Source organism: Euleptes europaea, chromosome 5 (genome assembly GCF_029931775.1).
Source record: "Euleptes europaea isolate rEulEur1 chromosome 5, rEulEur1.hap1, whole genome shotgun sequence".
In the NCBI taxonomy this organism is placed as follows: Eukaryota; Metazoa; Chordata; class Lepidosauria; order Squamata; family Sphaerodactylidae; genus Euleptes; species Euleptes europaea.
The window spans coordinates 8,105,852-8,129,651 of NC_079316.1; the positions used below are offsets into that span (position 1 = coordinate 8,105,852).

At 51.2% G+C, this 23,800-nt stretch overlaps 1 protein-coding gene across 1 annotated transcript in view; it reads left to right on the top strand.

The window, feature by feature from the left end:
• Positions 1 to 23,800, top strand: part of DIS3L2 (DIS3 like 3'-5' exoribonuclease 2) — a 246,597-nt gene that overhangs the window by 173,406 nt on the left and 49,391 nt on the right. The window contains exon 15 of the mRNA XM_056850570.1: positions 20,939 to 21,018. Coding sequence (XP_056706548.1) covers positions 20,939 to 21,018 — 80 coding nt within the window. The remainder of the gene's footprint in view (positions 1 to 20,938; positions 21,019 to 23,800) is intronic.

The following is a 23,800-nucleotide window of genomic DNA, read 5'->3' on the forward strand; positions in this document are numbered from 1 at the left end:
CATTGCTTGCATGGGACAGAGAAGTGGAGAAAGTTTCCCCTGAAGATACTCGTGCGAAATGCGTAGGGGGTTACAGAATTTATTAAAATACAGTTCCCTTGTGCCAGTTATTGCGGTGGGTTTTGCCTTCATAAAAGAAGACAGGTCTTGAATGGGAGGTGGGGGGTTGTAGTAGGGCTGCCATTTGAGTTCAGGCTCCATGGAAGGTGTTCTGTTAAACAGAGCCAGTCCTTCCACCCTAGCACAGTGTAGTTCTACTTTGTTCCCCCTCCGTTCCAAGCCTTTTACAACCGGGCCTTTGGATGGGGGTGGGGGGGAACGCACACTATGTCAGTGCAATGGCGCTGATCGGACAGCTCAAGTTCCCCCTGAGCAACCAACCGGCCCTGTGAAAGCAGCTGGCCAGAGTGATCGCTCTCTCGCAAAGAGGCCGTTTGTCAGATTGGCAGAGCCAAGTGCCATCATCAATCTCCAGGAACTTTTTCTGTCGTGGTGGGGTGGAGAAGAATCTTATCAGGGCCGGCCATCTCTCCTCCCCTTCCTTGCGGCTTCGTGACCCACTTCTCTGTCTGGGCACGCTCGGGGGCTCCGTCGTTCCTCCCTCCCGTTTCCTCGGTTATACAGAAGGGGCTGTGCCGAATTCCTAGCGAGTGCTGCGGGGAAGAGAGACTATTGCTTTTGCCGCTTGCTCTTTCTCCCAGGGTTTGCGGTGACAAACAGAGATAAGAACATAACATAAGAACATAAGAAAGGCCCTTCTGGGTCAGAACAGGGCCCACCAAGTCCTGCAGTCTGTTCACACAGTGGCCAACCAGGTGCCTCTAGGAGGCCCACAAACAAGACGACTGCAGCAGCATTGTCATGCCTGTGTTCCACAGCACCCAAGATAATAGGCCTGCTCCTCTGATCCTGGAGAGAATAGGTATGCATCATGACTAGTATCCATTTGGACTAGTAGCCATGGATAGCCCTCTCCTCCATGAACATACCCACTCCCCTCTTAAAGCCTGACTGCTGGACTTGATGGGCCCGGGTCTGATCCAGCAGGGCTTTTTTTATGTTCTTATGTAACAGTGTTGTTGGGTGCATAACACACTCACGCATGTTCCTTTCCTGTGGGTTGAGGAGCTGACTTGCCCCCAAACAGCTGAGGAGATAAAGACATGTGCGAGAGAGGGGCGGTGGTCTAGAGATGTCTGCTCCGGCCCTGGTGCTTTTCCCAGGCAGAGGGTGTTCTTCTCTCCCCACCCCACCCCCAGTGCTACCCAATGCTCTTGTCCCCACTGCGGCGGAGCCCCTGGGCCTCACTCGTTGTCTTCCTTCAGTTATGGCACTGAACCGCCTGAAAAGCACTTGCTTGCCAACCTGTCCGCACGAGATTGATTTCATGAGGAGCCCTTTCTTCGGGGCTGGGAGCCCATCAGGGTCCCTCGCTGGAAAGCTATAAAGCAGACAAAGGGCACATACGGAGGGGAGAAAGAGGGGCGGCCACAGAAGCACGCCTGGGAGTTTTCCGAGCCGGCGCTTTCCCCTTGGAGATGAGGGAGGGAGGGTCTCCCCTTCCAGCAAAGGTTTGTGGATGGCCCAGGGATTCGGATGGGCAGATTTTCGGCACTGGGAATGTTAAGGACATAAAAACATAAACACAAAAGAAAAGCCCCTGCTGGATCAGACCAGGCCCATCAAGTCCATCAGTCTGTTCACACAGTGGCCAACCAGGTGCCTCCAGGAAGCCCACAAGCAAGACGACTGCAGCAGCATTATCCTGCCTATGTTCCACAGCACCTAATATAAAAGGCATTCTCCTCTGATACTAGGGAGAATACGTATGCATCATGACCAGCATCCATTTTACCTTGTAGCCATGGATAGCCCTCTCCTCCATGAACATGTCCACTCCCCTCTTAAAGCCTTCCAAGTTGGCAGCCATCACCACATCCTGGGGCAGGGAGTTCCACCATTTAACTCTGCATTGTGTGAAAAAATACTTCCTTTTGTCTGTTTTGAATCTCTCACCCTCCAGCTTCAGCAGATGACCCCGCGTTCTGGTATTACGAGAGAGGGAGAAAAGTTTCTTCCAGTCCATTCTCTCCATATCATACATAATTTTATAGACCTCTAGCATGTCTCCCCTTAACCGCCTTCTAGGTTCCCACTTTTCTAGGTTCCCGCTTTTCCTCTCCGTCTGAAACGATGGCTACTTTTAAAAACAAAACATAGCAGCTGAATTCTCCATCCTCTGAAGGCCTGTAGCATTTTTCTGGCACAGAAGGGCAGCAAACCATTTCCAAATGGGCCCCGGTAGGCAAGCGGAAGCGGGAATGGAGTCGCTCGGTCGATTTAATTAAATGAGGAAGCTGAGCGAGATTCCTTTCTAAGCAATCTCCCCTCCTCATCCGTGCGATAATTTGAAGCGCTGAAATTGAGTTAGCTATGCAGTTTGAGAAGCAAGTTAGTCTCCTGTTGCGTGGCAAGAACAGAAGTGTGTATGGGGCAGGGTTGCCAACCTCCAGGTGGAACCTGGAGAGCTTCCAGAATTATGACTGCTTTCCAAGTTCAGTCCCCAGCATCTCTAGTTAAAGGGACTAGGCAAATAGGTGATGTGAAAGACCTCGGCCTGAGACCCTGGAGATCCGCTGCTGATCTGAGTAGACAATTCTGACTTCGATGGACCGAGGGTCTGATTCAGTATAAGGCAGCTTCATGTGTTCATGAGTACAGACTATAGAGATCAGTTGCCCTGGAGAAAATGGCTACCTTGGAGGGTGGACTGTATGACATTATACTCCACTGAGATCCCTCCCCTCCCCAAACCCTGTCCTCCCTAGTATCTACCCCCCATATCTCCAAGAATTTCCCAAAGCAGAGTTAGCAGCCATACCTGTCATAGATCACGATGGGTAGCTGTGTTAGTCTGACTGTAGCAGTGGAAAAGAGCAAGAGTCCAGTAGCACCTTAAAGACTAACAAAATTTCTGTCAGGGTATGAGCTTCCGTGAGCCACAGCTCACTTCTTCAGATACAGCTAGAATGTGAGTCCATCTATCCCAGTGGTGGCGAACCTATGGCATGCATGCCAGAGGGGGCACGCAGAGCCCTCTCTGTGGGCACGTGCTCCGTCGCCCCAGCACATCTAGAGAGTTGCAAATGTTAATGTATGAGTTGTTTTTTCTAAACTAAAACCTCAGTATTCAGGTTAAATTGCTGTGTTGGCACTTTGCGATAAATAAGTGGGTTTTGGGTTGCGGTTTGGGCACTTGGTCTCTAAAAGGTTCGCCATCCCTGATCTATCCTTAATTAGAGAAGAGTGAATTCGGACACCCAATGGCAATAGCATGTAAATGTCATTAGCAAGTAAGGCATGATTGGATCAAGTGTGATATGGAGAAGCCTTTGATTTTCAGTCACCCAAAATCTTTGGTTTGCTGACTTGGACACAGGATGCCTCTGCTTTTCCCAGGTTACCTTTGTCACTGTTAAGGCCCAGATACTGAGGAAATTTTCTCCCAGGTGTTCTTTATAGCTATAAAGAATACCTGGCTATGTGGCTAACCTTTTCTTAGACAGATCATAAGAGGCAGAGAAGGGTTGCATCAGTGCTCTGCTCTTGTGGCCCTTTGTTGAGAGCCAGCGTGGTGTACTGGTTAAGAGCGGTGGTTTGAAGGGGTGGACTCTGATCTGGAGAGCTGTGTTTGATTCCCCCACTCCTCCACATGAGCGGCGGAGGCTAAACTGCTGAACCAGGTTGGTTTGCCACTCCTCCACATGAAGCCTGCTGGGTGACCTTGGGCGAGTCACAGTTCTCCTAGAGCTCTCTCAGCCCTTCCTACCTCATAGGTGTCTGTTGTGTGAAGGGGAGGTGATTGGAAGCCAGTTTGATTCTTCCTCAAGTGGTAGAGAAAGTCAGCATATAAAAACCAACTCTTCTTCTTCTTACATGCCCAGGGTAATGCCAATCTAGGATCAGGAAGTAATTTTCCTCCAGGCCAGATTGGTCAGGGATTGTGGAGGGTTTTTGTTGCCATCTTCTGGGCACGGAGTAGGGGGTCACTGGGGGTGTGGGGGGTGGAGGCAGTTGTTAATTTCCTGCATTGCACAGGGGGTTGGACTAGATGACCCTGGAGGTCCATTCCAACATTGTGATTCTGTGATTCTTTCCATTGCCCTTAGTCATTGCTGGGTGACTAACGTGATCTGGGCCACCATCAGTGGCAACATGTGCCAAAGGCTGCCTTGTCTCACCTGCCAGTGGCAGCTGGGTGAAAGTTCAGTGTGATAAGTCGTACAGATTGGAAAAAGAAGGTGAAGGTGAAACTTTTCAAAGTGGCACCCCCTCCCCCCCAAACTCACAATTCCCAGCCCACCTCCTCTGTTCCTTTGAACATGTTGTTTGGGACTCCATGCTTTGGGGATAAGGAAAAGCTCCTTGCCCCTGGAAGCTTATAATCTGCAGTTTACAACCAAGGAAACAACAGGAGGTGGGCGGGATGGGAAAGATGATGTGGGAAAATGCCTGTGTATTTGCGTGCCCTGTCACATCAATGAGAGATCCGGGTTCATGTCTTTCTTTGACTAATGGGCTGGCTTTGGGCAAATCAGTTCACCAATCTGTCAAATGAGCACATGCAGCCGCCTTATACCGAATCAGGCCATTGGTAGCTCCCAGTCAATCTTGTCTACTCAGACTGGCAGAAGCTCTCAGGTGGAGGTCTTTCACGTTACCTGCTACCTGGTGTAGTGGTTAGGAAGAAGAAGAGTTGGTTTTTATATGCCGACTTTCTCTACCACTTAAGGAAGATTCAAACCGGCTTACAGTCACCTCCCCTTCCTCTCCCCACAACAGACACCCTGTGAGGTCGGTGGGGCTAAGAGAGAGTGATTAGCCCAAGGTCACCCAGCTTCATGTGTAGGAGTGGGGAAACAAGTCCAGTTCATCAGATTAGACTCCGCTGCTCATGTGGAGGAGTGGGGGATCAACCTCGCTTCTCCAGATCAGACTCCACTGCTCCAAACCACCACTCTTAACCACTACACCAAGCTGGCAGGGAGCGGTGGACTCTGATCTGGAGAACCGGGTTTGATTCCCCATTCCTCCACATGAAGCTTGCTGGGTGACCTTGGGCAAGTCACAGTTCTCTCTGGACTCTCTCAGCCCCAACTACCTCACAAGGTGTCTGTTGTGGGCAGGGGGAGGGAGGTGATTGTAAGCTGCTTGGAGACTCCTTAAAGGTAGAGAAAGGCAGGGTATAAAAAACAACTCTTCTTCTTCTTAAACTGGAGATGCCGGGGTTTGAACCTGGGACCTTCTGCATGCTAAGCGGGTACTCTACCACTGAGCCGCAGAGTGACCTTGTTTGTGAGGAGAAATGCAGTACTGTGTGGATCTTAGTGGTAGCTTATGGAACACTGCTGGGTGGGGGTTGACCCTCCAACTTTTGTGAGTTGATTACGCCTCCTTGGCCACAATCTGATTACAGTAGATCCCCTGATGAAGCCACAGTTGAAACGTGTCGGGATCTGGAAGTAACAACGAAAGATTTATTCAACACCTTGATCTCTTCTCTTCTGCTTGCTACTGCCGTGGCCCTGACTTCTTCCTGCGTGGGTGTATAGCCACTCTCTGCTTGGGAGTCCTTGTCCAGCCCTACTCGGAGAAACGTCCTCTCTGGGGCCGGGGGGAAATCAGAACGAGACTTTGCGGGGCAGCGTTCATTGGCTTTGCTTCCAGTTCCTAGCCTGCTCCAACCCAAGGGGCTTCGTTGGGAGGAAGAATACTGAGAGAATAGCTCGGTAGTATGGCACCTGTTCGGCAGGCAGAAGGTTCCATGTTCCATCCCTGGCATTTCCAGGAAAAGAATCTTAGGCCACCGGTGTTGGGAAAGACTTTTGTCTCCTGGAGCCCCCGGAGCTATGCTGGGCAAAGAGGCGCCAGTGGGGCATTGAGAACACTGCAAAAACCACACTGAAATCAGTAAGAATTCCTTTAGTTTTGGCACAGGTTGCGTAAATCCTGCTAATGCGTCTCATACCCTGTGTTCGTTTTGTGTGTGTTAGAAGCATATAATCATAGGCAGATGATGAGAGGGAGGGCATCTTGGCCATCTTCTGGTCACTAGGGGTGTGGAGGGGGGAGGTAGTTGTGAATTTCCTGCATTGTGCAGGGGGTTGGACTTGATGGCCCTAGTGGTCCCTTCCAACTCTATGATTTTATGATTCTATAGAGTTGGAGGGGTCCATAGAGGCCATCTAATCCAACCCCCTGCTCAATGCAGGTTCACCCTAGAGCATCCCTGACAAGTGCTTATCCAGCCCTCCCTAGGCAGCCAATTCCACTGCTGAACTACGCTAGCTGTACCAATTTTCTTCCTATACGTCCAGCCGGTACCTTTCCGTCTGTAATTTAACCCATTATTGCGAGTCTTATCCTCTGGTGCCATCAGGAACAGCTCCCTGCCCTCCTCTAAGCGACAGCCCTTCAAATACTTCAAGAGAGCCATCATGTCCCCTCTCGACCTCCTCTTCTCCAGACTGAACACCCCCAAGTCACTCAGCCTGTTGGGGGAGTAGCCCTTCTGATTTTCCTCCACACGAACCCAGAAGCCGGTTAGCTGGCCCCGTATCCGAGGCCAGATTCTCAACAGCCGAGCCTGGTCCTGGATTTCACACAACTGGAGGGGTTACCGCCCGTGACAAAAACCCGTTGTATCTGAAAACAGGATGTCAGGAAGAAAGCCCCTTCCCCTTGAAGTGCTAGCTTTCTTTGGGAAAGGTAAGCTTGGCACAGAAGAGCAGCCGTATGAGCATCCCCCCCCCACACACACACACACATCTGCGGGGTCACCCTCTCGTCTTGTTTGTTGGCATCAGGCCTTGGTCTTTGTCAGCCTACGAGGCTAGCGAGGACAAAGTTTGGAAACTCCTGATCATGTGCTGAACAACTCATTCCTACCTTTAGCCTTGCCGTGATGCATTTTCTTTGTATAATTATGGCCAGCTTAGATAGCTCGGTCATTGCCCCGTAGCAGTTTCCGATGTGGGGGGGAAGCATCTCTTTCCCTGGGAGAAGAGATCTAGGGTTGTCAAGCACCCCCTAGTGGCTGGCAAGCTGCACTGCCTGCCACCCGTCCCGCCTTAACCTAAGAACATAAGAAAAGCCCTGCTGGATCAGACCAAGGGCCATCAAGTCCAGCAGTCTGTTCAAGCAGTGTCCAACCAGGTGCCTCCAGGAAGCCCACAAACAAGACGACTGCGGCAGCACCATCCTGTCCGTGTTTCACAGCACCTAATATGATGGGCCTGCTCCTCTGATTCTGGAGAGACTAGGTATGCATCATAACAACATAAGAAAAGCCCTGCTGGGTCAGACCAGGGCCCATCTAGTGCAGCAGTCGGTTCCCCCAGTGGCCAACCAGGTGCTTCTAGGAAGCCCACAAACAGGACAGCTGCAGCAGTTTTGTCTTGCCTGTGTTCTAATATAAAAGGCATGCTCCTCTGATACTAGGGAGAATAGGTATGCATCATGACTAGTATCCATTTTGACCTGTAGCCAAGGATAGCCGTCTCCTCCATGAACATGTCCACTCCCCTCTTCAAGCCTTCCAAGTCGGCAGCCATCACCACATCCTGGGGCAGGGAACTCCACAATTCAACTGTGCGTTGTGTGCCTTCCTTTTTCTCTCTCTTTGACACAGAGGGTAGACGCTGGATTGCAAATGGAGCAGGAGCTGGGGTTGTGCCGAGGGACCTTCCCTCTCCTCTGGATTTTAAACCGGGAAGCGGCTTTGAGTCGGGCTCCTGCAGAGCTGTCGCTTGGCACGCCTTAAAACGTGTGCAGGGAGATCCCCTTTGAAAAAAAGTTTGTTTCAGAGGGCAGCTGGGTCGGTCTGCAGGAGAGTAACTGGATTAGCGTCCGGTACCTTAGAGACCAGCGAGATTTTCAGGGTACAGGTTTTTGAGCGTCAAAGCTCCCTTGGTCACATTGGGGGGTGGGGGTGATTGTTTTCAAAAGTTTGAAAAAATTGTTTTTTCCCCATTGTGAGGGGGAGGTCTGACCAGAATCCAGGTCAGTGGGGGCATGCTTCAGTCTTTGTACCCCAGGAGAGGGGGAATTGTACCCACTCTGACCCCAATGGGGTTTTTTGTGTGTGCAGGGTGGTGAGTTCATGCAGGGAGCAAGCAGTTCCACAATTTCACTATGCGTTGTGTGAAGAAATATTTCCTTTTATCTGTTTGGAATCTCTCACCCTCCAGCTTCAGCAGATGACCCCACGTTTTGGTATTCTGAGAGAGGGAGAAAAGCTTCTCCCTGTCCACTCTCTCCATACCATGCATAATTTTATAGACTTCTGTCGTGTCTCCCCTTAACCGCCTTCTTTCCAAGCTAACCTGCCTAAAGCTTTTTAAGCCATCACCACATCCTGGGGCAGGGAGTTCCACAATTTAACTATGCGTTAAGCTATGCGTTAACACACAATGTTAACTATGCGTTAACACACAATGTTAACACACACAATGGCTGTTTCTTTTGCACTGTCTAGGGACCAGAAACGCAACCTCTCCAGTCTGAGGGTAAAGGGAGCTCTGCATGGTTCTCCTCTGGTATCCCCCCTTCTTCTACCCCCTCCCCTCCTCACGGCCTCAGCTTTTCCCATTGCCAAGGAGCAGGCTGCCTCCAGCCTTTTAGAAACTTCGGTGTCAGTGATAAATGAGGCAGCTTTCTGTGACTTCAAAGGCCGAAGGCTCCGTCGGCGAATGCAAATGGGAGGAGTTGAAAAGTCGACGCAGAACGGGGCCCCCGGGGAATTGGGGGTGGGGGTCTTATGACGTGCCCCTGTTGTCAAGCCGGGGCCCCCTGGGGACTGACCCCCGCCGGCGCCATGGAAAGGCGGGAACAATGCCGCATGGTAAATGGCGCTTCCCTGAATGCCTGCTTTATGCGTCCCGTTTCACAGTGGCCCTGGCCACATCACTTAATGTCGAGCGGGCATCCGCGGAAGGCTTGAAGCGCGTCAAGAGCTCAAAGACTCTCCTCCTCACCCTGAATAATGGAGGTTTTTTAGTGTGCCAGCGTTTCAGCCATCCCGTCTCCGAGCGCCCATGGCTAATTACGTTAACGGTGACCTCTCGGGCTGGGACGCGCATTGTTGCTGCGGGTTTTGTCCGGCCCGTGAGTGACGACGTGCATTGGGACGTAGTCATGCGTCCCCTAATTTAATCACCCGATTTGGGTCCCCTGCGCACCCCAGAGAGGACCGTCCCCCGCTTAGCCTGCCGGCCTCCCGGTCTTTCTTCTGTCTGTTTCGAGAAAAGGGAGAGGGGTTTGCTGAAATGAGAGTCGCTAGTTAATGGACAACCATCCCCCCCCCCCCGCCGTGAGCGCAGAATCTCACCGCTGCTTCTCCTCCTCGGCCTGTGAATTTTGTCTAGAGTGTTTTTCCAGGGCAAGAATAAGGATTGCGGCCTGTCGAAGCCTTAAAAGAAAACACCACTGATGGAAAATTTGCCACGAGAGCCCTTCATCTCCTCCCCCCCCCTTTAAGCAGTTTTTTGGGATGAATAGCTCATTTCGAAAGCTTGTCTCTCTCTCTCTCTCTGTGAAATGCCGTATTAGCTTCTGCTTCTTAAGACCGCCGTCCGGGGGCAAACCTCCTTCTGGAAAGGAACGTGGCCAAATCGGAGACTGGCTGTGTACCCTCCGGAGCCCCCAGCTGGCCGGTTGAAAAGCGTGGGCGTCTCGGGAGCAGAGAGAACTTGATGCTGAGCTACCGAAAAGAATATATACATTTCTGAGTGAGGCTTATTTTTAGAGTTTCCCCCCATGGATCACCTGATCCTCTTAATGCCTGATGTAATACTTTGGTTTAGTTTTAGCTCCTTCAGCCCAATCCTGGGGAGGGGGTTCGCAGCAGTGCACCGAGGCCAGAATGGGCATTTCACGTGTACCGGCGTGGTTTGCAGATATTAGCTGGTTCATGCTCACAACAGCCCTGAGCGGTAGACCGCTATGGTTATCAGATAGGGATTGTGCGGTGAGCCTTACCAACCTGTTCCAGTGACACCTAGCATCTCTGCGCAGGGGCTAAACTAGAGGTTCCCAACCTTTCTGAGCCTGGGGGAAACCTTTGGAATTCAAAAACAGCATGGTGGGCACAGCCACAAAAATCGCTGGAGCAAAATGGCTGCCGCAGGAGGCGGAGCCAACCACAAAATGGCTGCCGCAGCTTACCTCCAGTCACACAGTAAAGATCCTTGTGTTGTGGTGGCAGCTGCCGCCAAAGCAGCGTTTTAAAAAAATCTGCACAGCCAGCCAAATCTCCAGCGGACAATCAGAAGCCCTGCTGGGCAGAAACCCAACCTGGCCACACCCACTTTCTAAAAACCTTTGGCAGGCACCATGGCTCCCACAGGCACTATGCTGGGGATCCAAGGGTTAGATGCAGTCCAACTTCACAGGCAGTGCCAGGAGGAGGAGGAGGAAGAAGAAGATTTGGTTTTATATGCCGACTTTCTCTACCACTTAAGGCGGAATCAAACTGGCTTACATTCACCTTCCCTTCCCCTCCCCGCAACAGACACCCTGGGAAGTAGGTGGGGCTGAGAGAGCTCTAAGAGAACTGTGACTAGCCCAAGATCACCCAGCTGGCTTCATGTGGAGGAGTGGGGAAACAAATCCTCAGATCAGAGTCCACTGCTCCAACCCACCGCTCTTAACCACTACACCACACTGGCTCTCAGCAATTCTGAATGCGGCACGCTGCAATCTGAGAAGGGCATCCCAGGATTTTCCTGCGTGTGTGTGTGTGTGTCTCTAAATCTGCTAGAGCACATCTGTTGGGTGCTGCAGAGGAGTCCCTGGGCGCAGCTCCGGCTGGAGTTTGAACCCAGGTCTCTCGAGCCCGATCAGCACGCCATGCCCCACGCTGGATCGCCGAGCAAATATCCCTTCTTTTGGCTGAGACTCGGGCTGCTGCTGCCAGTTTTCCCCGTCCAAATTTTCCACCACTCTCCTTTGTTGTGGTCAAGATCGGGTCGGTGGAAGGAAGAGTGACGTAAAAGTTCCTAGATTTGCAAGTGGCTTTAGAAGTACCATTTACATTGGAGGCCTTTTTTATTTTTAAAAAGGAAAGGGGGAAAATTTGGCAGAAAAGCGCCGTGCCTCTTGTGAACTGAGACCACAGCTGCTGAACCCGGGGGGGGGGGGGAGCGCTTTTTGAATCCCCAGTTTAAGTAGCTCAGTCAAAGGTCCTGAAATAAATCAGAATTCTGTCCTGGGGTAACCGAAACTTCTGTGCCTTGAGAAGTCGGATCCCAGGATCGGTATTGACTGTGCAAATTAAGCACATTTGGGCCAGTCTAATCCGATTTCTTCGAACTCGGCTTGGGCGGAGCGGAGAGTGATGCTGGACCGAAGTCCACTCGGAATCCGGCTCTTCTTGGGTCCTCGCTCTGCCCTCTGCCGAGCGTCTTTTCTCAGCCCCTGAAGGGTAGAAATTTGATGCTTTAAACTGGTGCACATGAGTGTCTCTGGACAGAATTGCAGCTTGCGCACACATGGCCTTATTTTTATGTAGGTCTCTGAGTAAAAGCATGGGCACACGCTTTCCCTTCCTTCCCCCTTGCCTTCTTTCGAACGGGGCTCAACTCCTTCAAGCTGTCACTCGGCCAACACTCTCGCTTTCCAGCAGCGAGGGAAAAGACGCTCCGCGGCATCCGCGTTGGAAGGCCTTTGGGAAAGGCTCGCTTGCATTTCTTTCAAGCGGGGAAGGTTAGCGCGGGCAGTCGCCAAGGTCACTGTGTCAAAGCGCTTCGTTTCAGGGGAAATCGAAGGGACGCGGTCAAATGAAAAACAGGTTTTTGGGGCTGGAGTGTTTTTAATTTAGAAAGGCATCGAGTCAGCAGCACGAGGAAGATCAGCATCCAGATAGGAACGTGTGCAGCCGCTGCCATCTCTCTCTGGCCCGGGATTCTCTGCTCTGAGTGGAGGTAGCTGTCCAGGGTCTTGGGGCCGGGGTCTTTCTTGACCCTACAGTTGCCGAGGGTGCTTTCACCTAGGGGTGCTGGGGATTAAACCCGTGACTGCCCTCATGCAAAGGGTTTACTCTGTCACTAAACTGTGGTCCCTGCTTGACAAAGGAGGGGCTGTGGCTCAGCGGTAAAGCATCTGCTTGGCATGCAGAAGGTCCCAGGTTCAATCCCTGGCCTCTCCAGATAAAGGGACTAGGCAGGTAGGTGATGTGAAAGACCTCTGCCTGAGACCCTGGAGAGCTGCTGCCAGCCTGAGCAGACAATACTGACTTTGATGGACCAAAGGTCTGATTCAGTATGAGGCAGTGTTCATGTGAGAGCCACTGTGGTATAATGGGCACAGCCGGTCCAGGTAAGCCAAGCTGGGAAGGCAACAGGTGAGGCGATTGCGCCTCCCGCCAGCGAGGCGTGCCCGTCCTAATTTGGCCGGCATTGCTGCACGTGCCGCTTCCTCAGCAGCCTGTGAGCAACGTCATAGAGTCCCTGACCCATTGTTCAGGATATCGAAGGTGAGATAACCATCCGGAGTGGAAGGAGAGGATCACGGAGTTTGGCCCGGGAGGCTGGCAGCCTTGGGTCAACACCCCCACCCGAGTTGGAGGGCAGCCAGGAGGCAGCTGCACCTTGGCTTCAGGCCAGCATGACTCCGCATCTCCCAAATGAGAAGCTTTCAAAGTCCCACTAAGCCTCCAAAGTCCACTCGCTGCTTTGATCAGCAGCTTGGTGTGGTGGTTTAAGAGCGGTGGTTTGGAGCAGTGGACTCTGATCTGGAGAACCGGGTTCGATTCCCCCACTCCTCCACATGAACGGCGGAGGCTAATCTGGTGAACTGGATTTGTTTCCCCACTCCTACCCGTGAAGCCAGCAGGGTGACCTTGGGCTAGTCACAGCTCTCTCAGCCCCACCTAGCTCCCAGGGTGTCTGTTGTGGGGAGGGGAAAAGGAAGCTGATTGTAAGCCAGTTTGAGTCTCCCTTAAGTGGTAACTCCTCCTCCTCCCCCTCTTCTTCCTCCCCCTCTTCTTCTTCCTCCCCCTCTTCTCCTCCTCCTCCTCCTCCTCCTCCTCTCCTCTGATCCAGCAAGCAAACTGGGAGCCTCTTGGGAAAAGTCCAGGAGAGGGCAGCCAAGATGATTCGGAGGTTGGAGCACCTTCCCTAGGAGGAAAGGCTGAAGAGTCTGGGCCTTTCAGTTTAGAAAAGAGACAACTGGGGGTGGGGGCAGGATAGTTTTCTAAAATTATGCACGGGGTGGAGAGAGTCGACAAGGAGAACGTTTTATCCGTCTACCAAAGTACTAGAAATCAAATGCATCCATCAAAGCTGACGGGCAGTAGATTCAGGACAGGCAAAAGGAAATATTTCTCTACGCAGTGAAGGAGAAGGAGGAGTTGGTTTTTATATGCCAACTTTCTCTACCACTTAAGGGAGAATCAAACCAGCTTACAATTGCCTTGTCTGCCCCTCCCCACAACAGATGACACCTGTGAGGTAGGTGGGGTTGTGAGAGTTCAGAGAGAACCGTGACTAGCCCAAGGTGACCCAGCTGGCTTCATGTGGAGGAGTGGGGAATTGAACCCCTGTTCTCCAGATTACAGTCCTCTGCTCCAAACCACCGCTCTTAGAGGGCTGTGAGTAGCCCAAGGTCACCTAGCTGGTTTCATGGGGAGGAGTGGGGAAACCAACCCGGTTCTCCAGATCAGAGTCCACCACTCTTAACCACCACACCATGCTGGCAGGTGGGGCTGAGAGAGTCCTGAGAGAACTGTGACTAGGCCAAGGTCACCCAGCAGGCTTCATGTGGAGGAGTGGGGAATCAAACCCAGTTCTCCAGATTAGAGTTCGCTGCTCTGAACCACGACACCACAACGGCTCTCTTTATCCCACTCAGGCTTCAGGGCTAGCCTGGGCACCTGGCCCTTGGCCCTTGGGACGTAGCTTAAAGGCTTGGTTTCCAAACTGGAAGTCCAGTTGCCCAGGGAGGTTCAATAGCTGGCCTCTCCCTAGCCCTCGGCTCAGACGTTTCCATGCCCGAGCGGCCTGAAGCAGGGAGCATGTATAAATTTTGCAAATCAGTAAATAACACCGAAATGGCTCCCCTCCTCTCTCTATTTAACCGGGGGGGGGGGGGGCGGCAATCTTCTGGGACTGCTTATGTGCCAGTCTGATTGAAATGGTCTTGGCAGCCCCTCTCCTTTCATTGGGGCTTGCTTGGATTGTGATTTGATGGATCGTGTTCTCCCCCTGTCATGGGCTCATGGCCGTGGGAACGGGGCAGTTTGCCCCTTTTTGGTCCGGGTACAATGGAGAACCAACTGATACATGGATGCGCCTCACCCTGAGGGCTTGCGTGAGAACCTTTGGAGGGAACTCATGTATAAGCCATGACAGAGTATCCTCTTTGAAGTTGTGCCAGGAGAAACGTGAGTCCTGCTGTGACCGTAGATCTCTTGACTGCTGTTGGATTCGTGCACATCGTCACTGGCCAGTGCGATCACGGAGCCGTGAGCATCTTCCGTTGAGGGCAGGGGCTTTCCTCTGGCACAAGGGAGCCAGCATGGTGTAGTGGTTAGAAGTCGTAGACTCTAATCTTGAGATCCCAGTTTGATTCCCCACTCCTCTACATGAGCCGCAGACTCCAATCTGGAGAACCCGATTTGATTCCCCACTCCTCCACATGAGTGGCGGACTCTAATCTGGTGAACCGGGTTGGTTTCCTTTCCACCACATGAGCCGCAGACTTCAACCTGGCGAACATGGTTGGTTTACCCACTCCTCCACATGAAGCCAGCTGGGTGACCTTGGGCCAGTCACAGCTCTCTCCGAACTCTCTCAGCCTCACCTACCTCCCAAGTTGTCTGTTGTGGGGAGGGGAAGGGAAGGCTATTGTAAGTCGCTTCGGGTCTTCTTTTAAAAGGTAGAGAAAGTTGGCATATAAAAACCAGCTCTTCTTCTTCTTCTTCTTCTTGAACACATGAAGCTGCCTTATACTGAATCAGACCCCCTTGGTCCATCAAAGTCAGTATTGTCTACTCAGACCAGCAGGGGCTCTCCAGGGGCTCTGGCAGAGGTCTTTCCCATCACCTACCTGCCTAGTCCCTTTAACTGGAGAGGCCGGGGATTGAACCTGGGACCTTCTGCATGCCAAGCAGATGTTCTACCACTGAGCCACAGCTCCTCCCCATGAAAACCAACTCTTCTTCTTCTACTGCCTCTCAACTGGAGCTGCCAGGGATCGAACCTGGAACCTTCTGCATGCCAGGCGGAGGCTCTTCCACTAAGCCACAGCCCTTCCTCCTCCTCCTCCTCCTCCTCCTCCTCCTCCTCCTCTCTCTCTTGAGCCTCTTACACCAGAAGAAGTCTCCTTGCCTTGGAGGAGAATGATACTGTTAGTGGAACAGATCTGTGGGATCTAGCACCAAGGTAAGCAAGCCATCCCTTGTGCACAATAGCTCAAAATTGCAAAGATGCAACGGAGCCTTCCCACGCTAGCTGGTACGGCTGAAGTGAGAGACACCCGCAACTAGGCAGAGCCTCTACATGGCAACGGCAGATCAAGCGCGAGGCCCACAAATCCATCTGGCGGGACACTCTCAGATTTGCTGGGGGCAGCATTACCATCGAGTTTGATTTTTATTCTGTTGGGGAGTCGGGGAAAGGGGTGACGTCATCAGGCAGCGACCTGGGGCGCCCGCAGGGTTTTCTGATCTCCTGGGATCTGATAGGCTGGGGGCTTGGGGGCTTGCGAGTCTGTTCCTTCACAGATCTCATTGAGCAAGGCTCTTATTTGGATGATATAAGTCAGTAACAGGTGGAGGTGAGTATTCTACTACACCAGCATGGTGTAGTGGTTAAGAATCAGGTTCGATTTCCCACTCCTCCACATGAGCGGCGGACTCTGATCTGGTGAACCAAGTTCGATTCCCCACTCCTCCACATGAAGCCTACTGGGTGACCTTGGGCTAGTCACAGTTCTCTCCGAACATTCTCAGCCCCACCTATCTCACAAGGTGTCTGTTGTGGGGAGAGGAAGGTGATTGTAAGCTGCTTTGAGACTCCTTAAAGGCAGCGAAAATCGGGATATAAAAACCAGCTCTTCTTCTATCAGCAAGTCCTAAACAGCTTTGTGCTGAAGGACACCAAGTGAATCTCTCTTAAAATGGGTTATTTGCCTCACTGTGCGCACTAACCCCGGTTTGTTGCCGGTAGTGAAATGAAAATTACTTCCAGGCAACCAAGCTGAGAAGATGTAAATTGGGAGACTCTTGGTTCTCTTCTTTTTCTTTCTTCCGTTCTGGCTGCCAGTGCACCACAAACGTGAAGATACAAGAGGGTAGATGGGCTGTTAAACATTATTGAGGGCTAGCGACTTTTGTGGGTTTCATTTGCTGGTCGTCCCTTAGCTTTCCCCAATTATGTTATTTTTTAAGATGGCCCCAGTCCGGCTCGGCTTCTGTCTCTGTCTGGCACGGCACAGTGTTGTCTGCCAATGCCAAGCCAAGGGCGTTCGACACCCCGAGAAATCTCCGCTAGTCTTGTTGGCAGCTCTTATTCAAGCGCCCCCACCCTCCTCCCCGTCTCTTCTGCCATCTTAATTTATTGATGAGCCTTCCTCTGAGGGGGCAACTCCATTCTCCACAGCGCAGCTATCCCAGACCCCGTTCCTGCTGAATGTTCCCCCCGTAGCGTGAAGAACGGCCCTTTGTGCAAAAAAAGAAGAAGCTATTGAGCTGGAAAGGACGATTTGTTAAATGCGCTGGCTGCGGCACCGTGCGATACTTCGCGGAAGAATGCAGCCGGGTGATGGATTTGTGTGGTTTCTCTCCCTCCCGCGGCAAGTTGAACCTGGTGGCAAGTTGACAGAACAGAATGATTGCTGACATATATTCTAGAAATGGCTTGCCCTGACGGGATCCGACAGGGTCTCGACTTGCTGTCTGTCTTGCAGGGGGGTGTTTGCAATCCCTGATCTCTCAGCTAGGGAGCTTTGCTTGTGTGGACTGGGTTGAGCCCCCCCCCCCTACAGGTTTTTCAGTTGGGATCCAGTATGGTGTAGCAGTTCAAGTGTCAGGATAGGACCCAAGGTATGGGGGCGGGGAGACTTGGGTCGCACACACTTTCTCTCGGCTTAACCCCCTCGGCTTAACCTACTTTACAGGGTGGGGGTTGGGATGATAGGGGAGGGCCTGTGGCTCAGTGGAAGAGCATCTACTTGGCATGCAGAAGGTCCCAGGTTCGATCCCCGTCATCTCCAGTTAAAGGGACTAGGCAGGTAGGTGATGTGAAAAACCTCTGCCTGAGACCCTGGAGAGCCACTGCCGGTCTGAGTAGACAATACTGACTTTGATGGACCGAGGGTCTGATTCAGTATAAGGCAGCTTCATGTGTTCATGTGTTCATGATAATTTTTTTATTTGTTCGTTTCATTATTCGTGGCCCACTTTCTCACTGAGACCCATGGTGCATTACCCAGGGTAAATGAATAAAATAGATGGGACAAAAGTATGGAACTCCCTGCCCCAGGATATGGTGATGGCTGCCAACTTGGAAGGCTTGGAGAGGGGAGTGGACATGTTCATGGAGGAGAAGGCTATTCTTGGCTACTAGTCAAAATGGATACTGGTCATGATGCATACCTGTTCTGTCCAGGATCAGAGAAGCAGGGCTATTCTATTAGGTGCTGGGGAACACAGGCAGGATAATGCTGCTGCAGTCATCTTGTTTGGCCCTAAATTGTACATTAAGGGAGGGTGGGGCTTTTTATGGGCATCTATGTAAAAATTCCTTGCATTTAATAAAGTAGCACTTGAAGGGAAGAAGAAGAAGAGTTGGTTTTTGGATGCCGACTTTCTCTACCACTTAAGGAAGAATCAAACTGGCTTACAATCACCTTCCCTTCCCCTCCCCACAACAGACACCCTGTGAGGTAGGTGGGGCTGAGAGTGCTCTAAGAGAGCTGTGACTAGCCCAAGGTCACCCAGTTGGCTCCATGTGTAGGCGTGGAAAAACCAACCCGGTTCTCCAGGTTAGCCTCCCCCACTCATATGGTGGAATCGAACCCGGTTCTCCAGCTCAGAGTCCATCACTCCAAACCACCGCTCTTAGCCACTACACCACAGTGGCTGGAAGGGCTGTGGTAAGTCTGTCTTTCTGGTGAGCCAGTATATGGCAGGCAGAGTTATTGTTGTTGTTTTTTAATAGAGAGAGGAAGCTGGACTTTTACAACTCGGTTTTTACAGTCAACTATTTTAATTCTATTTTTATCCTTTTTATCATATTTTAGTTTTGTTAGCTGCCTCAGGCAGGCCTCAGTAAATCAGTGAAATCTCTCTCACACACAACTTGTGGTCGGAAACAGCCTGGCCCCATCCTGCTTAGGGCCGACAGGGCGCCTGACGTGAGTTGGGGAAGGACGTTTCCCTCGGGCTGGGTGACTGTGGCTTGGCTCAGTTGCTCGAGTCTTCTGCTGTAGCTGTTTGATTGTTGGTCACTTTTTTTGTCCCACCCCTTCCTCTGAGGATCTTGGCATGATGTCAGTGGTTCTTTCTTCCTCTCTCCCCCCCCCCTCCAGCAATCATGTATGAGGTGGTTAAGCCAGGCCTTGACAAACTTTCTTTGGCTCTAGGACCCAGTCCGAAAATATAGGAGCAAGACAAATTTTTCAGCCTTTGGGGTCTTCATTTTAATGACTATGTTTTCCAAGTATTGCTACCACAAGCTTTCAATAGTTTCTCGTTCTTTTATTAAAGCGATGACAAAATTATTGTAACACATAAATATGGGGTTTGTCGTCACCACAAAAGAAAGCTTATCTCTGACTCTAACCCGTCCGCCTCAGATTCTCATAACTTCATTATTGCTTTTTAAAAGCTCAGTTGAATTGAATATTTAATATCAAAGCCAGATAGAAAGCAGATGGTTAAGAAAAGAATTGGTCTACCACCGCTGAATGATGTAAAGCTAACATATGAACATGCAATGGCAAGAGCTTCATACACATGTCTTTTTTATGTCAAACTGCAAAATGTGTTCTGATGTGAAATAACAAATAATGTTTATGTTTCTGAAGATGGCTAAGAGAAAGAAGAAGAAGAGTTGGTTTTTATATGCCGACTTTCTGTACCACTTAAGGAAGAATCAAACCGTCTTACGATCACCTTCCCTTCCATTCTGAGAAGACAAGAGTCACTGGAAAAGACAGTCATGCTAGGGAAAGTTGAGGGCAGCAGGAAAAGAGGAAGACCCAACAAGAGATGGGTGGACACTATCAAGGAAGCCAGGGCCCTCAGTTTGCAAGATCTGAGCAAGGCTGTCAAAGAGAGGACATTTTGGAGGGCTTTGATTCATAGGGTTGCCATGAGTCGGAAGCGACTTGACGGCACTTAACACACACACAACTCATGGGCAGCCAATGGAGCGACTGCCTGAGGTTGTCATTAAGCTCTCCACCATTCCTTTTCTCCTTTTTCTTTCTAAATTCTGTTCAGAGCCATCTCGGGTTTCCTCTCTTAGCAAACAGCCAAATTAGCTTCTCCCTCCCTCAAATGAATTGACCTTGGACAACACGGGCACCACAGGCCGTTCCAAAACTCTTTCTTGGATTTCCAGCCAATCATCCATCTCTCCACCTTCCCCTCCGCCCCATCTCTTTCCTGACTTTTTTCCAGGCAGTGCCGAAGCCTCCTACCGGATACGGGGTCGACTGCAAGCCGGGCTCTTGGCCGGCTCCATGCCAAAGGCAGGATAGCTCACCTTTCCAGAGCCAGCGTGGTGTAGTGGTTAAGAGCAGTGGTTTGGAGTGGTGGACTCTGATCTGGAGAACCAGGTTCGATTCCCCACTCCTCCACATGAGCGGCAGAGGCTAATCTGGTGAACTGGATTTGTTTCCCCACTCCTACAAATGAGTGGCAGAGGCTAATCTGGTGAACTGGATTTGTTTCCCCACTCCTACACGTGAAGCCAGCTGGGTGACCTTGGGCTAGTCACAGGTCTCTTAGGGCTCTCTCAGCCCCACCTACCTCACAGGGCATCTGTTGTGGGGCGGGGAAGGGAAGGTGATTGTAAACCAGTTTGATTCTCCTTTAAGCAGTAGAGAAAATCAGCATATAAAAACCAGCATGGTGTAGTGGTTAAAAGCGGTGGTTTGGAGCGGTGGACTCTGATCCAGAGAACCAGGTTTGATTCCCCACTCCTCCACATGAGCGGCAGATGCTGATCTGGTGAACTGGATTTGTTTCCCCACTCCTCCACATGAAGCCAGCTGGGTGACCTTGGGCCAGTCACACTCTCTCAGCCTCACCTACCTCACAGGGTGTCTGTTGTGAGGAGAGGAAGGGAAGGTGATCGTAAGCCAGTTTGAGTCTCCCTTAAGTGGTAGAGGTAGTCGGCATATAAAAACCAACCCTTCTCCTTCTTCACCTTTCCCTCCCCCCACCCACAACTCTTCCAGAGAGCTGCAGTGGAGCTGGGCCAGGCTTTTGGAGAAAGAGGCTTGTGGGAACTCCAGCCGCTGATGGAGAACCCTGCTCGCTTTTTCGGCTGTGGGCCTGGGAGGGGGGGGGGAACACCCACTCCCTCCTCTGGTGCAAGGGGTGCGTGCGGGCAATGAGTTTTTTTGGGGGGAGCCGTCAGGAGCCGCACCATTTCAGAGCGACCGCAAACACTTCAGAGTAACAAAGGGAGTGGAAAAAGCCGGTGCCTCTTTCTGCAAGGCATGTGACTTTTCCCTGAGGTTTGGAAAGCGCGATTCCAGGCCGCAGAGGTTGTGTGTCAGTCTTTGGTGTGAGGCTGGTTTCCCTCCCATCAGCCTTTTGTGGGGTTGCTGCAGCGGCCTGAGGACGTTAAGCCTAAATGTGTGTCTTATTTCTTCTTCCTTCCTTTCCGTTTTCTTCTTTCCCTTTCCCCTCCCTGCCTTTTCGCAGCTGAAACTCTCGTTTACTTTGGACAAAGAGAGCGGGATGCCGCAAAGCTGCTACGTCTATCAGTATCAGGAAAGCAACAAGTAAGGCCTGCAGAGCTGTGGTGTTGGGGAGGGGGGCATAGAAAGGGGAGAGTTGTCTCCTTGCGGCCACTAAGGGGTGGGGGCGGCTACCAAGGCTTGGAATTGCTGTCCTGATAGGTTAGCCTGTTCCTTTGGGATGAGGCTGGACACCAAAGATGTCTCCTCTCTCCAACTTCCTTGCTCTCCCTCTGAGAATCATAGAATCACAGAGTACGAAGGGACCATCAGGGTCATCTAGTCCAACCCCCTGCACAATGCAGGAAATTCACAACTACCTCCCCCCCCCCCCACACACACAAACCCAGTGACCCACATTATAGAAACCTGCCCATTTTTCAGATGGGCAAAACCAAGGATGAGTATAATCCCAAGGACAATCAATAAATTCAAATCACCGAACTCAGAATGCAATTTTGCCACAGATTAACAAGATGTGTGATGTCAAAGAATTAAGTATCCAAAAAAAACCGTTGACCCACATTCCTACAGTTATAGAAGCATTCTCTCATGCTCTTGAATGTTTGTATGTGTATAATTCTGAACCAGGCCATAGACTGTGGATCAACAGACCTGGAAAATGGCACTAGAGACACATGGGGGATTTCTTTGCAAACTTGAAGGACGCCCCAGGTTTGCAGAAATATCTGAAATATTAAAAAAAAAATACACTGGGGGATTAAAACTCCCCAAAATAATAGAAACGGTGCCTGTAGCTTTAAGCAAAGAATGCTCGCTGAGCTCTCAGTGGCCATATTGGAGGTTGCTAGGCAACCACAGCAATATTGCCCAGCCTTCTAAGCCTTGTTTTCTGTAAAGCAAAGCTGTGGGTGGGACCAAAACGGCACTGGATAAAGTCCCGCCCACCCCCCTCCCTGTCATGTCCTCAAACGGAGGGCTCGATGAGGACAAGTCCAGTGGCGACCAGTGGAGATTACAACTAAGCCATGCCCAGTGGCAGAAGCCCCTAAGCAGGTTGGCTCAGCGGTAGGCCCCACACAGCTGGCCCCAGCAGCAGCCGTCACACAACTCAGCCTGGCAGCACGGCCACCGCGCAGCTTGTCCGGATTTTCCCCAAGAGAGGCTGTCTGAGCAAGTGAAAGAGGGGAAGCTGCACCCTAGTGGGGGAGAAGGAAGCAGGAAAAGGGGGAGGCTTTGGAGGCTGCCAGGGAAGGGAAAGAGGAAACAGTGCGGGAGGTGGTATAGGGGGAAATGAGATACCCCCCCACATGTCCTTAAGAACATAAGAAAGGCCCTGCTGTTAAGCTCAAGACCTTGGGTCAAAGGAGCTAGTAAATAAATGGACATGGAGAAAGGCCCTGCTGGATCAGACCCAGGCCCATCAAGTCCAGCAGTCTGTTCCCACAGTGGCCAACCAGGTGCCTCTAGGAATCCCACAAGCAAGACGACTGCAGCAGCATCTTGTCTGTGTTTCTCAGCACCTAATATAATAGGCATGCTCCTCTGATCCTGGAGGGAATAGGCATGAGCGTAAGAACATAAGACAAGCCCTGCTGGATCAGACCAGGGCCCCTCAAATCCAGCAGTCTCTTCCCACAGTGGCCAACCAGGTGCCTCCAGGAAGCCCACAAGCATGGCGACTGCAGCAGCATTCTCCTGCCTGTGTTTTACAGCACCGAATAGAATAGGTATTCTCCTCTGATACTGGAGATAATAGGCATGAACATGAGAACATAAGAAAAGACCTGCTGGATCAGACCCAGGCCCATCAAGTCCAGCATTCTGTTCACACAGTGGCCAACCAGGTGCCTCTAGGAAGCCCACAAACAAGGCGACTGCATAAGCATCCTGCCTGTGTTTCACAGCACCTCATAGAATAGGCATGCTCCTCTGATCCTGGAGAGAATAGGTATGCATTATGGCTAGAATCCATTTGGACTAGTAGCTATGGATGGCCCCATCCTCCATAAGAACATAAGAGAAGCCATGCTGGGTCAGACCAAGGCCCATCAAGTCCAGCTGTCTGTTCTCACAGTGGCCAACCAGGTGCCTCCAGGAAGCCCCCAAACAAGACGACTGCAGCAGCATTCTCCTGCCTGTCTTCCACAGCACTAAATATAACAGGCATGCTCCTCTGATCCTGGAGAGAATAGGTATGCATCGTGACTAGTATTCATTGCGATTGGAGAAGAGGAGGTTAAGGGGGGACATGATTGTTCTGTTAAAGTATTTGAAAGGCTGTCATTTAGAGGAAGGTAGGGAGCTGTTCTTGTTGGCAGCAGAGGATAGGACTCAATAATGGGTTTAAATTACGGGCAGAAAGGTACCGGCTGGATATTAGGGGAAATTTTTTTACAGTGAGAGTAGCTCAGCAGTGGAATCGGCTGCCTAGGGAGGTCGGGCCCCTCACTGGCCATCCTCAAACAGCGGCTGGACGAACACTTGTCAGGGGGTTGAACTAGATGGCCCCTTCCAACTCTATGATTCTACAAAGCAACAGTAGTGCCAAAATACACACAACTAATGCTTTGTAGAAAATGCCATGAGTGAATCAATATCCCGGTTATAACTTTAAACTGTATTTTATCTGAATTGAATCCAGTTTACTGCCCGTCATCCAGGCCAATCCTGCCTGCTTCCAGGCCTTAACCAGTAGGCCTGGGACTGATGAGGAATATTTGCATGCCATCTGCACGTCGATGGCCCCTTATCCAAAAACTCCAGAGGATGAACATCAGTATGTCACTGGTGGTGGGAGGAGATGAAATCTAATACGATTGCACAGCACAGCAGCCAGGGAGTCCACTAGTGACACACACACGCA